General features: G+C 35.3%; 1 protein-coding gene across 1 annotated transcript in view; it reads left to right on the top strand.

Moving 5' to 3' along the window:
• Window positions 1-15,919, top strand: part of slc24a3 (solute carrier family 24 member 3) — a 103,731-nt gene that overhangs the window by 82,648 nt on the left and 5,164 nt on the right. Inside the window, exons 4-14 of the mRNA XM_073833922.1 lie at window positions 4,042-4,116; window positions 5,922-6,006; window positions 6,112-6,215; window positions 10,044-10,118; window positions 10,743-10,768; window positions 10,879-10,932; window positions 11,064-11,191; window positions 11,282-11,442; window positions 13,462-13,732; window positions 13,844-14,010; window positions 14,106-14,220. Of these exons, the coding sequence (XP_073690023.1) occupies window positions 4,042-4,116; window positions 5,922-6,006; window positions 6,112-6,215; window positions 10,044-10,118; window positions 10,743-10,768; window positions 10,879-10,932; window positions 11,064-11,191; window positions 11,282-11,442; window positions 13,462-13,732; window positions 13,844-14,010; window positions 14,106-14,220 (1,261 nt within the window). The remainder of the gene's footprint in view (window positions 1-4,041; window positions 4,117-5,921; window positions 6,007-6,111; window positions 6,216-10,043; window positions 10,119-10,742; window positions 10,769-10,878; window positions 10,933-11,063; window positions 11,192-11,281; window positions 11,443-13,461; window positions 13,733-13,843; window positions 14,011-14,105; window positions 14,221-15,919) is intronic.

Below are 15,919 nucleotides of genomic sequence, written 5' to 3'. Positions count from 1 at the left end.
AGAGCGAACATACATAATGCATGTTATTTTAGTACTGACCTGAATGAGATATTTCACATAAAATATGTTTACACATAGAGAAAATAATAGTTGAATTTATAAAAAAAAAATAACCTGGTTCAAAAGTTTACACCCCCCCTGATTCTTTATACTGTGTTGTTACCTGAATGATTCACAACTTTTTGTTTTGTTTTGTTTTTTATGTTTAGTAATGAGTCCCTTGTTAGTCCTGAAAAGTTAAACTGCCCGCTGTTCTATAGAAAAGTCCTTTAGGTCCCACAAATTGTTTGGTTTTCCAGCATTTTTGTGTATTTGAATTTGAATTTTGAGATCCGTATTTTCACACTGAGAGACTCATATGCAACTATTACAAAAGGTTCAAATGCTCACTGATGTTCCAGAAGGAAAACCATGCATTAAGAGCCAGGGGTGTAAACTTTTGAATGGAACGAGGATGTGTACATTTTTCTTATTTTCTCTCAGAATATTTCCCTCAGAAGCGACAACAGACACTTACATATTCCCCAGAAGACAAAATAAGCTTAATTTACCCTGATCTTCAAATACCAAAAGTTTTCACCCCCTGGCTCTTAATGCATCGTTTTTTCTTCTCATCAGTAAGTGATGTACACATACATATATTTTAATGTGTAGTAGCTTTGGTATTGACATTTACTCATTTTGTAAGTAAGATATTCTTTCATCTGATGTGCAAGTGTATTATGCAGAAAGCACATTTATTTATTCATTTCTTTCCTTTGAAATTTCCAGCTATTTTCCCAGAAATGGCATCAAAGTTGTCGTGTTTATATCTCGTATGATCTAAAATGTGATGAAGCTTGTACACATTTGAAGAGTTTTATTTCAACTGGCATGTGCTTTAGTTACCTAAAATACTGTTTACTACAGTGATTGTGCATATAGAGAGCGAAATTCTATATAGAGAGCAGATTTATAGTCTCTGGCAGTCTATGCCAGATGATGCAATCATTTGTTTACAATAAAACACAATAGAGCTCCCTCTGCCAACAGCGTTTCCTATAGTGTCTGTTCTTTCATGGATTGATTTGAGTGTTCTCTGGAGGTTCAAAATGGAGCCAAAGTGAAATAACACTAGAAGTTGGAAGCAGTGTAAACTGGGTGACTGTCCAAAGCCTTTTTGAGTCATGACCCGATAGAATTGTTTTTCAATGAAGTGTGATTCATTGAAACTGCTCTACCTGCTCCACACTCTTAAAAATAAAGGTGCTTTAAAAGGTTCTTCACAGCGATGCCATAGAAGAACCATTTTTGGTTCCACAAAGAACCATTGAGTCAAAGGTTCTTTAAAGAACCATCTGTTTCTTACCTTTTTATAATCTGAAGAACCTTCTTTTGCCAGAAGAACCTTTTGTGAAAAGGTTCTTCAGATGTTAAAGGTTCTATATGGAACCATTTAGACAAAAAAAGGTTCTTCTGACAGTGTATGGCCAAAAAAAGCACATTTATTCACACTCCTAAAGCAATTATGAAATAAGCTGTGTTTTTGTTGTTGTTGTTTTTAAAGAAACAGAGATAAAAATGTTTTATGTAGTAACTGAAATCATCATCCTATGGAACTCTTAATAAATCCTAAATAAATCCATTGCAGTTGGGTTTTAATGAAATAAACCGAGTTGCTTTATTCCACCCCCATCATTGTAAGCTCTCACAGAGAGACTATTCATCATGCATCAGGCTTTCCTGCCCCCATAGGCCATGTCTGAGCACACTTTTAAGTGAAGCATGCCATGTGAAGCAGGTACTGATGCGGTACTGTGTGTTCCTGCTGAAATCCCCTGCAGGGTTGGTTTGACACTGCCATTGTTGTGCGTTGTTTAGGTAGTTGCCCATGTAAGCAGAGAGTGAGTGGATGGTAAAAGCCGCAGCGAAAACCCTCTAAGACTCCCTCCAGCTGTTTACATGTTTTATTTATCTTTAGGGGCTTCGTAGCCCAGCTCTGCCTTGCCAGAAGGTCAAGAATAAAAGGAAGAGGAGGGAATGAGAGTGGAGTGGGCAGAGATTACGTAATGGGCACACAGTGTAAGCATGGCAGCGTGGCGGCTGAATTAGATGCACTGATTGGCAAAGTCTTGGCGGGAAACAGTTGGCAAAGGGTCCCAGGAGTGAATGGGAGCTTGCTTTGAAAGGACAGTGTGTGCTTGCATCCATGTGTTCTACATGAATCCATGCTGATTTACCATGTATTTTATTCTATAATATTTTCAAATGTTTTATTATATTTTATTATTATTTTATTTAATAAGTGTTGTTAGCAGTGTTTGTGTGTACATGCATACAGTATGTGTGTGTTGCATGTCAAGGGACATCTGCGATTCACACCCATCTGACCACAGCAGATGTTGGAGCAACTAATCTCCACTCACAGCTCTTTTATGTAAAACATGTCAGACTGTGAAAAAAATAAAAAAAAATAAAACATCAGATCCATCCCTATTGAGTATGAGACAAATAAACTTTGAACCCTCCAGCCCCCACTACCCCTCACTCTGTAAAGGGCACCAGCTTCCATCAGTGCCTTTCTGTCATCGGGACACTTTCTAAGAAAAGGTCTGAATAGTCCCAGTAGACAGCTGTCCCACTGGAGGGCAGATTGCTCTGAGAATTTAATGGTGTTGACACTCATGTACTCAAATGTGCCCGGACGCAAGAATTTCGCTTTGCACAAATTTCATGCGCTCCCTGCAGTGGCTTCTAGAGTCTGTTTTTTTTTTTTTTTTTTTTTTTAACTTCTTATGTAATGTGAAGTTACAGAGGCTTCATCAGATGTCGGTATCTAATTTAAGGTGGTATTTCCACAGCGGACCACTTTTGACCACTTTTTGACTTTAAAGGAAGAGAATGAAAATTCTGTCATGATTTTCTCACCCTTATGTTTAATTTTTAAAGGTGATGTTTTGAATAAAATATCCTGGCTGCTCTTTCCTAAAACTTCAGTGGTTCATAACCATTTTTATAGACCGTAATTTAAAAGAGTAACTGTCATAATTGACATACTCTTATGTATACACACCCTTCTGTTGCTGCTGAACACAAAAGAAGATATTTTGAAGAATGTAACCAAACAGCTGCTGGTCCCTATTGACTTCCATTTTCAAATTTTTCTTTGACTTCTACTTCTTCCAATTCTTCTTAGGCTTCTGCCTCTTCGACTTTTTCTTTGACTTCTACTTTTTTTCATTTTATTCGACTTCTAGATCTTCAACTTTTTGTTCGACTTCTTCTATGGCTTCTGCCTCTTCGACTTTTTCTAAGACTTCTATGGTTTCTGACTAGGTTTTTCTTTGACTTCTACTTCTTCTGCCTCTTCGACTTTTTCTTCCACTTCCACTTCTTCTATGGTTTCTGCCTCTTCAACTATTTCTTTGACTTCTACATCTTCGACGTCTACCTCTTCAACCTTTTCTTCGAATTCTTCTTTGGCATCTGGCTCTTCAACTTTTTTTTTTACTTTCTCTTCTTCGATTTTTTCCATGGCTTCTGCCCCTTTGACTTCTTATATGGTTTCTGCCTAGGTTTTTTTGTCTATGATTTCTGACAGTTTTTCTTGAACTTCTACTTCTTCAATTTTCCTCTTCGACTTCTACTTTTTCGACTTTTTCTTCGACATCTACATCTTCTATGGCTTTTGCCTCTTCGACTTTTCGACTTTTTCAACTTCTACTTCTTCGACTCCTTATATGGCTTCTGCCTCTTCAAATTTTTCTTCGACTAATACATATTTGACTTCTATGGCTTCTGCCTCTTCGACTTTTTCTTCGAATAATTTTTTGGCTTCTGCCTCTTCTACTTCTTCAACTCCTTATATGGCTTCTGCCTCTTCGATTTCTACTGCTTTGACTTCTGAGTTTACTTTTTCATAATTTGGAATGACTTGAGGGTGAATAATTGATGACAGAATTTTCATTTTTGAGTCCTGGAGCTTTAAAAGGCTTAAAGTAGGAACTTGAGACAAGGTTAATTTTAACTTTTTGTGTTCTCTCTTTCTCTTTCTCTCTAAAGGCCATGTATATGTTTTACGCACTGGCACTGGTGTGTGATGACTACTTTGTGCCCTCTCTGGAGAAGATCTGTGAGGTAAGACAATCATTATGTCCTATCTAATGTTCTGCAATTGCTAAATAATTTAAACCAAGTTTGAAGATTAAATGCAGTGGTGGCCAAAATTATTAGAACGCTAGCTAAAAATTGGTTTTAAGTCAGTTATTTTTATATTTTGCTGTAGTGTGTCTGTAGGAAATATGAATTTACATTTACAAACATTCAGTTTGCCATTAATTGTAATAATCCAGTGAGATTTTTGTCTGACAACAGCCAGTGCTCCACACAGAGATCTGATCTCATCATCATCCAGACTGTCTGGAATGACATGAAGAAACAGAACAAACCAAGACAGACTAAATCCAGAAGAACTGTGGCAACGTCTCCAAGATTCTTCAAGAAACATACTTGCAACCAAAGGATGGTCACACCAAATGTTTGTTTAATTTAGTTAATAGATGTTAATTGATAAAAGAAAATCGATTTGTGACATTATTTTTGACTGCATCCTCATTTTACAGCATTTTTAGACAAGTGCCGAAAACAGTTAACAGTACTATAGATCTGCAGGTAGGTTTCTTGAAGTATCTTGGAGATGTTGCCACAGTTCTTCTGGATTTAGTCTTTCTGAGTTTGTTCTGTTTCTTCATGTCATTCCAAACAGACTGGATGATGATAAGATCAGATCTCTGTGTGGAGCACTGGCTGTTGTCAGACTCCTTGTGCAAACAAAAATCTCACTGGATTATTACAATTAATGGCAAAATAAATGTTTGAAATGTAAACTGATATTTTCTACTGACACACTACAGCAAAAGCTAAAACCCATTTTTACCCATTTTGGCCACCACTAGATATTAATATTTTCTCCTGTCACAGTCAAGGCTAATTTAAAGCCGTAAAGCCTTTTTTGAGTTTTTTGTAATTAAAAATAAGTTCTGAAAATTTAAATAAGAATTAAATAGTTCTATTTTGTCCCACTCTAAGGTATTTTAAAGCATTTTTTTAAATAATAATTTAAATATTTTGTAATATTAAAATATTTACATTTCTATTTTCTGACCAATAGCAGATGGAAGGGGTGTTCAGGAAACTTTAGATTAGTCTTTATTTTTGCCTGTTTTCTGCGTTGGTGCAAAATGTTCACTTTCATCTTTAAAGGGACATCGGATTCTTGTTTTTCACAAGTTGATATGATTCTTTGGGGTCTTCATGAAATGTCTGTAACATACTTTGGTTCAAATTCCTCAATGGTTGTGTAAAACAACACCCTTTTTCTCTTGTCAACCAGCTCTTTTCAAAGCGACTCGTTTTGGTGCATGCTCTTCAAATGCTAAATGCTCTTTAAATGCCCTCTTTTCCATTTGCAAATAATCATAAAAAATCTAAAATGTGAAACTTACTTCTTCTGGAGGTGCAGCTGGATCACGAACAGTGTGTTCTGATCCAAGTCACTGCAACCTCAGTGGCTCTGATGTAAGGAGAAAATGAAGACTCTTATGTTCACTTTTACATCCAACTACAAAACACCTGCATTGCTATTGTTACATTGTCGCTACAGTTGCTTGAGCATGAAGAAAATGGTGGATGGGTAGCTATATGCTAATACGGGACAGTCTATCAGCAGTTGTGGGTGGGGCCTGAGCAGTATGACATCATATTGCTCAGAAAATCAAAATGGCTTGATAATTGAGACTGTTTTTGAGGATTAAAAAAAGGAGTGCATGGATTTGTTAAGACTGCTAAGACATTTATATACAAACACCATTTAAAAGTGAATTTTGCATTCAATGACCCCTTTAATGTCTCTCTCTCTATATATGTGTGTAAATGTGTTGTAGCGCCTCCATCTCAGTGAGGATGTAGCAGGAGCCACGTTCATGGCAGCAGGAAGTTCAGCTCCTGAACTCTTCACCTCAGTCATAGGTAAACATCTCTGAACACAGCCTGCATTTTGGAAAACAATACCTCTCACAGTTTAACATGGATCTTCACATGCCCTTTGTAAACCACCCTGTCTACTTCGTGCAGGTGTATTTATCACTAAAGGAGATGTGGGAGTGGGCACAATCGTGGGTTCTGCTGTCTTCAACATCCTCTGCATCATCGGAGTGTGTGGGATCTTTACTGCACAGGTGCTCATTGCTTTACATTAAGAACACCCATAAGATGTTTTAGGTTTCAATGTTTCAAACCAATTTAAATGGGAAGTCCACATCATTTAAGTGAATTGATAGAGCCAGTCTGTGTAAATGAACTGGTTCTGACTAACAATTCACAGATTCACTTTGGTTCCAGCATACTTATTTTGTTAAATGCTAGTGTTTGTCTCTATTTTTTGACTGTAAATTAGGGTGTTTTACAGTTTTCTTAAGTGTAAATTCATCTTTTGAATCCATAGTGGAAAAATGTTTTAGTACTGTGTCTTCCCCAACACTGTTTACATCTTCATTTACTCTCTACGGATAAGGCCAGTAAGACATTATTTTCCTTTAGCTAGTCGACACAAATGTACTGAGCAAGCATTATCAATTCTCGGCATCTGTGAGAGGGCGTCATAGAGATGAATGAGGTGACCTGTGCGTCCCCCTCGTAAACCTCTGCCCTAAAAAAGCCATTACTTAGTGCAGGATGACAGTAAGAAGTGAGCAGACTATTCTCTGGGGTCACTGAGAGTAGCCGATGAGGTCAGCCTTGTTAGCTGTGGAACTGCTTTTTTTTTGTTGTTTTCCATCCTGTCGTCTTTGCTTTCCACTTCATTCAGTCATTCACGCTTCTTCGGTTTAACCTCCTGAGACCCTTACTATGTTAAAGAAAAGAGGATATGAGGTTATTCTGTCTTTGCACAAGCATGGAAACTGCTTAATAGTTTTTTCCTCTCCCAGTCTTTCTCCAGTCACCATCTGTCAGGTGAATAGAGGCATTCTGGGTAGTCTGATAGACCTTAGAAAAGTCTTATGTCACACACATATACACATACACACAATTGTTTACTTTGTATGCTCTTTTCCATTATACATTGAGAAAAACTGCATACATGCAAACGAACAATTAATTGACAGGAAATTTGTTTTTTGGAAATATTTTTTATTAGATTTTTTTTTATATGTGTTAAAAATGTGCTTTTTATACACATACATTTGAAGTCAAAAGTTTACATACACCTTGCAGAATCTATTTAGTACTGAACTGAATAAGATATTTCACTTTAAAGACATTTACATATAGTGTACAAGAGAAAATAATAGTTGAATTTATAAAAATGACCCTGTTCAAAAGTTTACATACACTTGGTTCTTAATACTTTGTTGTTACCTGAATGATCCACAACTGTTTTTTTGTGTTTGTTTGTTTAGTGATAGTTGTTCAAGTGTTTCTTGTTTGTCCTGTACAGTTAGACTGCCCAGTGTTATTCAGAAAAATCCTTCAGGTCCCACAATTCTTTGGTTTTTCAGCATTTTTGTGTATTAGAATTCTTTCCAACAATGACTGTCTGATTTTGACATCCATCTTTTCACACTGAGGACAACTGAGGGACTCATATGCAACTATTACAGAAGGTTCAAACGCTCACTGATGCTTCAGAAGGAAACATTATGCATTAAGAACCATGGGGTGAAAACTTTTGAACAGACGTGTATTTGTGTATATTTTTCATATTTTGCCTAAATATCATATTTTTTTCATTTAGTACTGCCCTTCAGAAGTTACAGAAGATGTTTCCCAGAAGACGAAATAAGTTAAATTTACCCTGATCCTTAAATTCAAAAGGTTTTTACCCCCTGACTCTTAATGCATTGTGTTTCCTTCTGAAGCATCAGTGAGCATTTGAAACTTCTGTAGTAGTTGCATATGAGTCCCTCAGTGGTCCTTAGTGTAAAAAAGATGGATCTCAAAACCATACAGTCATTGTTGGAAAGGGTTCAAACACACAAAAATGCTGAAAAACCAAAGAATTTGTGGGACCTGAAGGATTTTTCTGAAGAGCAGCAGACAGTTTAGCTGTTTAGGTCAAACAAGGGACTCAAGAAAAAAACACCACTGTGGATCATTCAGGTAACAGCACAGTATTAAAAATCAGGTGTATGTAAACTTTTAAACAGGGTCATTTTAATAAATTCAGCCATTATTTTCTCTTACAGACTACATCTTTTATGTGAAATATCTTGTATCGCATACATGTAATATTCAGTGGTTTTGTGTTGGGGCATTTTTACAAAAATAGCATCTTTTATTAGTGATGTCAGTAAATCATTCCCAAAATGGCACAAGGCCGTAAGACGCTCGCACACTTACACATGGAGTCCATCAGTGTCAAGGGGGGAAAAAAACACATCCGCAACAATGGAGCTTCTGGTTGCCACGGAAACACAAAGCAAAGAGTGTCACCTGTGGTGTAAGTTAAGCTGCGCTGGCGTGAGCGATGGCGCATTACTTCCGGCGCTCTGACGTAGATCAATGCTTTTTATGGAAGGATCGCCCTACACAACATGACACACATTCAATATGGATTACTTCACATTGTTTGATCAGCTGGATTCAGCACAGGATGCCACGTCCATATATGGTTCCTACTTCATTTATTTCATTCACACACCTCCAATTCACACACTTTAATTTGCCATTCTAAAGTTTGCAAGCCAAAACCAAGTTTTCAACAAAAAAAATCAGGAAATTGTCACAGATTACACATTATGTAAAATGTAAGAAATGACAAGCACATTTTAAAATCCTTTAATACCAGGGTCCATGAATAAAAAAGCATGCCATTTTATTGTGTAGAACAGAGATTTTTTTGATGATATACTGTACAACTATTTTGCAATATCATTATCAAAGATACTTTTTTTTGGCCCATTTGTAATCAGTGCCCTGTGATATTATATTAGAGGATATCCTTTGATTCATCATAAAACACATATCAGTAAGATTTTTTTATATTTTTTGAAGAATTTTCTTACGCTCATGTTTTATTTGATCAAAATACAGAAAAAAGTAATATTGTGAAATATTATTACAATGTCAAATAACATTTTTCTATTTTAATATACATTAAAATCTAGTTTATTCCTGTGATCAAAGCTGAATTTTCAGCATCATTACTCCAGTCTTCAGTGTCACATGACAGCATTTATTTAAAATAGAAATCTTTTCTAACAGTATACACTACCATTCAAAACTTTGTGGTCAGTAGATTTTTATTTTTTTTTTATAAAAAAAAAAAACTTTTATTCAGCAAGGATGTGTTAAATTGATAAAAAAGTGATAGCAAAGACTTATATTGTTAGAAAAGATTTATGTTTTGAATAAATGCTGTTCTTTTGAACTTTTTAATTATCAAAGAATCCTGAAAAAAAGTATCACAGGTTCCAACAAAATATTTGGCAGCACAACTGTTGCCAACATTAAATATTCTAATAATAAATTAGCATATTAGGATGATTTCTGTAGGATCATGTAACACTAAAGACTGGAGTAATGGCTGATAAAAATTCAGCTTTGCATCACAGGAATAAATTATATTTCAAAATATATTAAAATAGAAACCACTGTTTTATATTGTAATAACATTTTCGGAATATTAGTGTATTTTTTGATCAAATAAATGCAGCCTTGATGAGCATAAGACACTTATGTAAATAACAATAAGTGTCTGATCCCAAACTTTTGAACGACAGTTTATAGTAAATAACCAGCAGCTGTGGTTGCCAGAACTTCAGCCCTAATATTAAGTTTTTTATGATTTCTGTCACCACAACAAAAAACACTTGTTCAAATGACAAAAAAATGCTTGTTAAATCAATTAAATCAAACCGTTTTACTGCTTTAACACTTGCTCTGTTCCATCTACACTCTCCTTTGAGTCTTAGTGTGTGTGTTTTTGGTGTGTATGTGCAAACTGTCTCTTCATTACTTGTCTCTCTCTCTCTCTCTCTTCTGTCCTCTCTCCCTTGTCGATGCAGGCAGTACGGCTCTCGTGTTGGACGTTAATGAGAGACTCGACGTACTACACTATCTCGGTGACCACTCTGATCGTGGTGAGTAGAACTCTAAGTGGCTTTTCATGCTCCCATGATGCCCATGGGCCTCCTCGCGCAGCAGGAGAGGAGAAGCAAGTGGCTCTCCCGTGGGGCCCGTGGCCTGCAGCACAGGCCTCTTATTTGCCCACACTCTGCATGTGTTCCTAGCACAGAGGAACAACAAACACAGATTAATAGTACACAGGACACAGAGTAACTGAGATGTTACTCACAGCACCTTATTAAAAATTGGACTCTCTGAAAGTACATACTGTATTGTAGAAGTTCACATACTGTTACAGTTGAAACTCTTTTTTGAAAAGGGTGGCGTTGTTTCCTCTTTTCCAATTACTTAGAGTCAAAGGTTGTATATCTACATGATATCCATGTCTATACTGTATACATACATACATATACATAAATGTACAATATGTTAAATGTGAATAATATGTATGAAAAAAATATGTTATGGCATATATATTACTCCATTATATTCCTCAAGGCCCATTTTTACAGTAAGATAATCCTGCCCTCTGGTGGTAAAGTGTAACATTTCATAACTGTTTGAAGGAATTTGGCTGTCATTTGGATTTGTCTGTTAAATTTAACGTTTACTCTTTAACTTTGTTTTTTCCCCCCAAGTTCATCTATGATGAGAAGGTGACATGGTAAGATTAAACCTGCTTTTACTCCAGACCACCCTCTTCATTTTTCATATACAACTGTTTCACATTTTGTTTTGTATTCGGTCATTTACGCTACTTTTTTCTCTTCTCAGGTGGGAATCGCTCATCCTAATTGTGCTGTACATATTTTACATTATATTAATGAAGTAAGTTCTCTATTCTGTTGCTATGGAAATGTTTCATTATTGCATGGATTCATTGCTATTTGTATCTACTCCACATCAGTAAATCAAATCACTGCTGATTTTATTAACTCTCCTTCCTTGGTGTTAATCAGATTTAACTCGCGGGTGGTTCATTACATCGAGCGGCGGAAAAAGAACTCGGGAAATCTGGGTAACGGCACAGCCAGTAACACAGACATCGACGACGGGTGCGATGCCACTGTCGTGCTGCTTAAGAAAGGTAATGCATGCAGTCTTGTTTTATATAAATAGTGTGTGCAATTGCTTGGTCTTCATCTAAATTTCTGCATTGTTGTTCTGCCACTCTTAGCAAATTTCCACAGGAAGCCATCAGTGCTGATGGTGGATGAACTCTTGTCTGCGTACCCTCATCAGCTGTCCTTCTCTGAGGCCGGAATGAGAATCATGATCACCAGCCACTTCTCTCCTCGCACACGCCTCACAATGGCCTCCAGAATGCTTATTACAGAGGTCAGGCACACAAACACAGACACACACTTTCACAAATACAGTTATGTCAAACACAGAAGCACAAAACAAAAAACAAAACAAAAGTACAGCTAAATTTAGTAGATTTTTTTTTAGACTTTTCAAAATGTAATTTATTCCTGTGATGGCAGATCTCTGTTAACATTAACTTAAACTAAAATTAAAACTAAACTTAAAACCATTTAAAAAAAAAACCTGAAAAATAAACTATTTTAAAAAGTTAAATGTAACAAATCTAATTTATTTCAGTTACAGTAGTTACTGAGGAATCAGTTATCAGTTAACTATTATAAGTCCTGAAACAGCTAGAACTAGTACTGAAATAAAGATTTTTCTATTCATTTAAATATTTTTTCTATACTTCTAATAAATTTTTAATTTAATATATTTTAAAATGTAATTTATTCATGTGATGGCAAATCTCTAGGCTTTATAGGACTGTTATTATTAACTTAAAAAAAAACATTAAAAAACACCAGAAATAAAATAAGCATTAACCGAAAAATAAAATAAAATACAAATTATATGTACTGAAACAATTAGAACTACAACTGAAATAAAGAATAATAAAAATATATAGACATATTTACAAAATAAATAAATTATATATGAAATATTATTATTATATTTTTATTGCAATATTAAAGCAACTTTCTATTTGAATAAATTGAAAAATGTATTTTTTCCCTGTGATGGCAAATCTCCAGTCTTCACAGGGTTTTTATCATTAACTAAAATTTAAACTAAAATTAAAACCATAAAAAAAACACCTGAAATAAAATTAGTGTTAACTGACAAATAAAATTAAACAAAATTAAATATTTTTTTAAATTTTAATCAAATAAATTAAAAAAAAGTTAAACTAGTTTTATTTTAGTTACTTACCAAGGAATTTTCATTTTCATTTAGTTTAACTAACATAACTAAGTACTGAAACAATTAGAACTAGTACTGAAATAAGGAATAATTAAAATATGTAGATATATTTAAAAATAGATAAATAAAATACATTTTTGCAAGAAATCATGTATGAAGTATTATATATTTTTTGCAATATTAAAGCAACTTTTTTCTATTTGAATAATATCCCTGTGATGGCAAATATTCAGTCTTCACATGGTTGTTATCATTAATTAAAATCAAAACTAAAATTAAAATCATAAAAAATCACCTGAAATAATATAAGCGTTAACTGAAAATAAAATAAATTAAAAAAGTTAAACTAGTTTTTTTTTTTTTTTTTCAGTCAGTTACCAAGGAATCATTTATCATTTTCGTTTAGTTTAACTCAAGTACTGGAACAATTGCAACTAGTACTGAAATAAGGAATAATAAAAATATATACACATATTTAAAAATAAATAAAAATGTCTAAAATGCAATAAAATCACTAAAACTTCATCTAAAATTGAAAATAAAAAATAAAAACTACTACATATTTGATGTTAAAGGTTACTACAATATTGATTTAAAAAACTATAATAGTATATTAAAAATATATAAAAAATAAAAGTAAAAGTATATAAAAAATATTCAGTGTCGCATGATCCTTCAGAAATCACTCTAATATGCTGATTTGTTGCTCAAGAAACATTTGTCATTATATTATAAAAGAAAGAAAAAGGAAATGGAACACTTTACAATGAGGTTCATTAGTTAACTACATTACTTCTACACATTTACTAATGTATTATTAAAATCACAATTTGTGCTTGTTAACATTAGTTAATGCAATGTGAACTAACACGAACAAACAATGAACATAACTGACATTAACAAAAATGAATAAATACCGTAAAATATATATATTGTTCGTTCATGTTAGTCAATACATTAAATAACATTAACAAATGACACCTTAAATATGTAAATCTCACACAGTTATGAGAAGTAAAGTCACAATTACCTTAAGGGGTTATTCATTGTATCTGTATTACAGAATTAAATGTTTATTCTTCAGTTTGTTAAACCAAACTAATATGTGTCCGTGTGTTTCTACAGAGGCAGCGTCTGATAAACAGTCGTTTTAGTAATGGGGACTCAGAGGTGACTGTAAAGATCCCAGGAAAGCGTGGGGTGGAGAATGGGCTGGCAGGACCGGACCGAGGCCTGAACGGGCGAAAGGGAGGTCACCATGATGACGACAGGGGAGGAGCAGAAGCCGGCACTGACACAGAAAACGAGAATGAGGACAATGAAAACAATGAGAACGATGAGGAGGAAGAAGAGGAAGATGACAATGAAGGACCCTATGTACCATACCGCTGCCCCGGTACATTTATTACAGATGGCTGATAAAAAATAAAAATAAAAATTGATTATTGTAATTCTGGTTGTGTTCCTGACAGACTAATGACTCAAATGATGTCCTGATCTTATGCAGGTGGGGTCGTAAATAAGCTAAAGTGGCTACTGGCCTGGCCACTAAGTCTGCTGCTGTTCCTCACGGTGCCCAACTGTGCAAGTCCTCGTTGGGAGCGCTGGTATATGGTCTCGTTCGTCTCCTCTACCCTCTGGATTGCTTGCTTCTCTTACATCATGGTTTGGATGGTAAGACTTGCCACACAAATGCTAACTTTATGCTATTGTAACTTATAAATTATTTTCTAGAAACGTTCAGTAACCTGTTGGCACTCTCGTGGCAGGTCACAGTGATCGGTTACACTATGGGCATCCCAGATGTCATCATGGGCATCACTTTCTTGGCTGCGGGCACCAGCGTTCCTGACTGTTTGGCCAGTTTAATTGTCGCACGGCAAGGTAGGAACAAATTAATATTTGAATATTTTTTCAAGCGTCCATACTGTTACAGTGTCGGTAGTATATGTACAGGTGCATCTCAATAAATTAGAATGTCGAGGAAAAGTTAAATAGTGGAAACTATTTATTTCAGTAATTCAGCTCAAATTGTGAAACTTGTGTATTAAATAAATTCAATGCACACAGACTGAAGTAGTTTAAGTCTTTGGTTCTTTGAATTGTGATAATTTGGCTCACATTTAACAAAAACCCACCAATATGAAGATGGTGACATGTCAATCAGTTAATCAACTCAAAACACCAGCAACGGTTTCTTGAGCCTTCAAAATGGTCTCTCAGTTGGGTTCACTAGGCTACACAATAATGGGGAAGACTGCTGATCTGACAGTTGTCCAGAAGACAATCATTGACACCCTTCACAAGGAGGGTAAGCCACAAACATTCATTGCCAAAGAAGCTGTTCACAGAGTGCTGTATCCAAGCATGTTAACAAAAAGTTGAGTGGAAGGAAAAAGTCTGGAAGAAAAAGATACACAACCAACCGAGAGAACCGCAGCTTTGAGAGGCTTGTCAAGCAAAATCGATTCAAGAATTTGGGTGAACTTCACAAGGAATGGGCTGAGGCTGGGGTCAAGGCATCAAGAGCCACCACACACAGACATGTCAAAGAATTTGACTACAGTTGTCATATTCCTCTTGTTAAGCCACTCCTGAACCACAGACAACATCAGAGGCGTCTTACCTGGGCTAAGGAAAAGAAGAAATGGACTATTGCCCAGTGGCCCAAAGTCCTCTTTTCAGATGAGAGCAAGTTTTGTATTTCATTTGGAAACCAAGGTCCTAGAGTCTGGAGGAAGGGTGGAGAAGCTCATAGCCCAAGTTGCTTGAAGTCCAGTGTTAAGTTTCCACAGTCTGTGATGATTTGTTGTGCAATGTCATCTGCTGGTGTTGGTCCACTGTGTTTTTTTAAAACCAAAGTCACAGCACCCGTTTACCAAGACCTTTTAGAGCACTTCATGCTTCCTTCTGCTGACCAGCTTTTTAAAGATGCTGATTTCATTTTCCAGCAGGATTTGGCACCTGCCCACACTAACAAAAGCACCAGAAGTTGGTTAAAAGACCATGGTGTTGGTGTGCTTGACTGGCCAGCAAACTCACCAGACAGTAAATGAACATAATTTCCTGAAGGCCAACAATACACTAAAAATATTTTTTATTGCTCTTATGAAATATTCTAATTTGTTGAGATAGTGAATTGGTGGGTTTTTGTTAAATGTGAGCCAAAGCATCACAAGTAAAAGAACCAAAGACTTCAACTACTTCTTCTACTTCAGTCTGTGTGCACTGAATTTAATTGATACACGAGTTTCACAATTTGAGTTGAATTACTGAAATAAACAAACTTTTCCACAACATTCTAATTTATTGAGATGCACCTGTAAATGAACAATGTGTATTCTTTCTTCATGTTACCTACACCCAGATATCACATTTATTTGTCAGCGAAAGTATGTTTGATAGTCCAAAATGCATAATTTAGTGTCATCTGATGGATTTTGACAACTTGAGGCTTGAGGGATCAAACTTCTTCGTTTTCTTCATCTTCATTTTTTACATTTTTTAGTTGGATCAACAGAAGGCCAGCTCCGAAACAATGTTACCAAGTCGGCAGTTTTCCTGTGGAAAAAAATATACTGTT

The sequence above is a fragment of the Garra rufa genome, chromosome 2, assembly GCF_049309525.1.
Source record: "Garra rufa chromosome 2, GarRuf1.0, whole genome shotgun sequence".
Lineage (NCBI taxonomy): Eukaryota > Metazoa > Chordata > Actinopteri > Cypriniformes > Cyprinidae > Garra > Garra rufa.
This window is presented reverse-complemented; position numbering and strand designations above follow the sequence as displayed.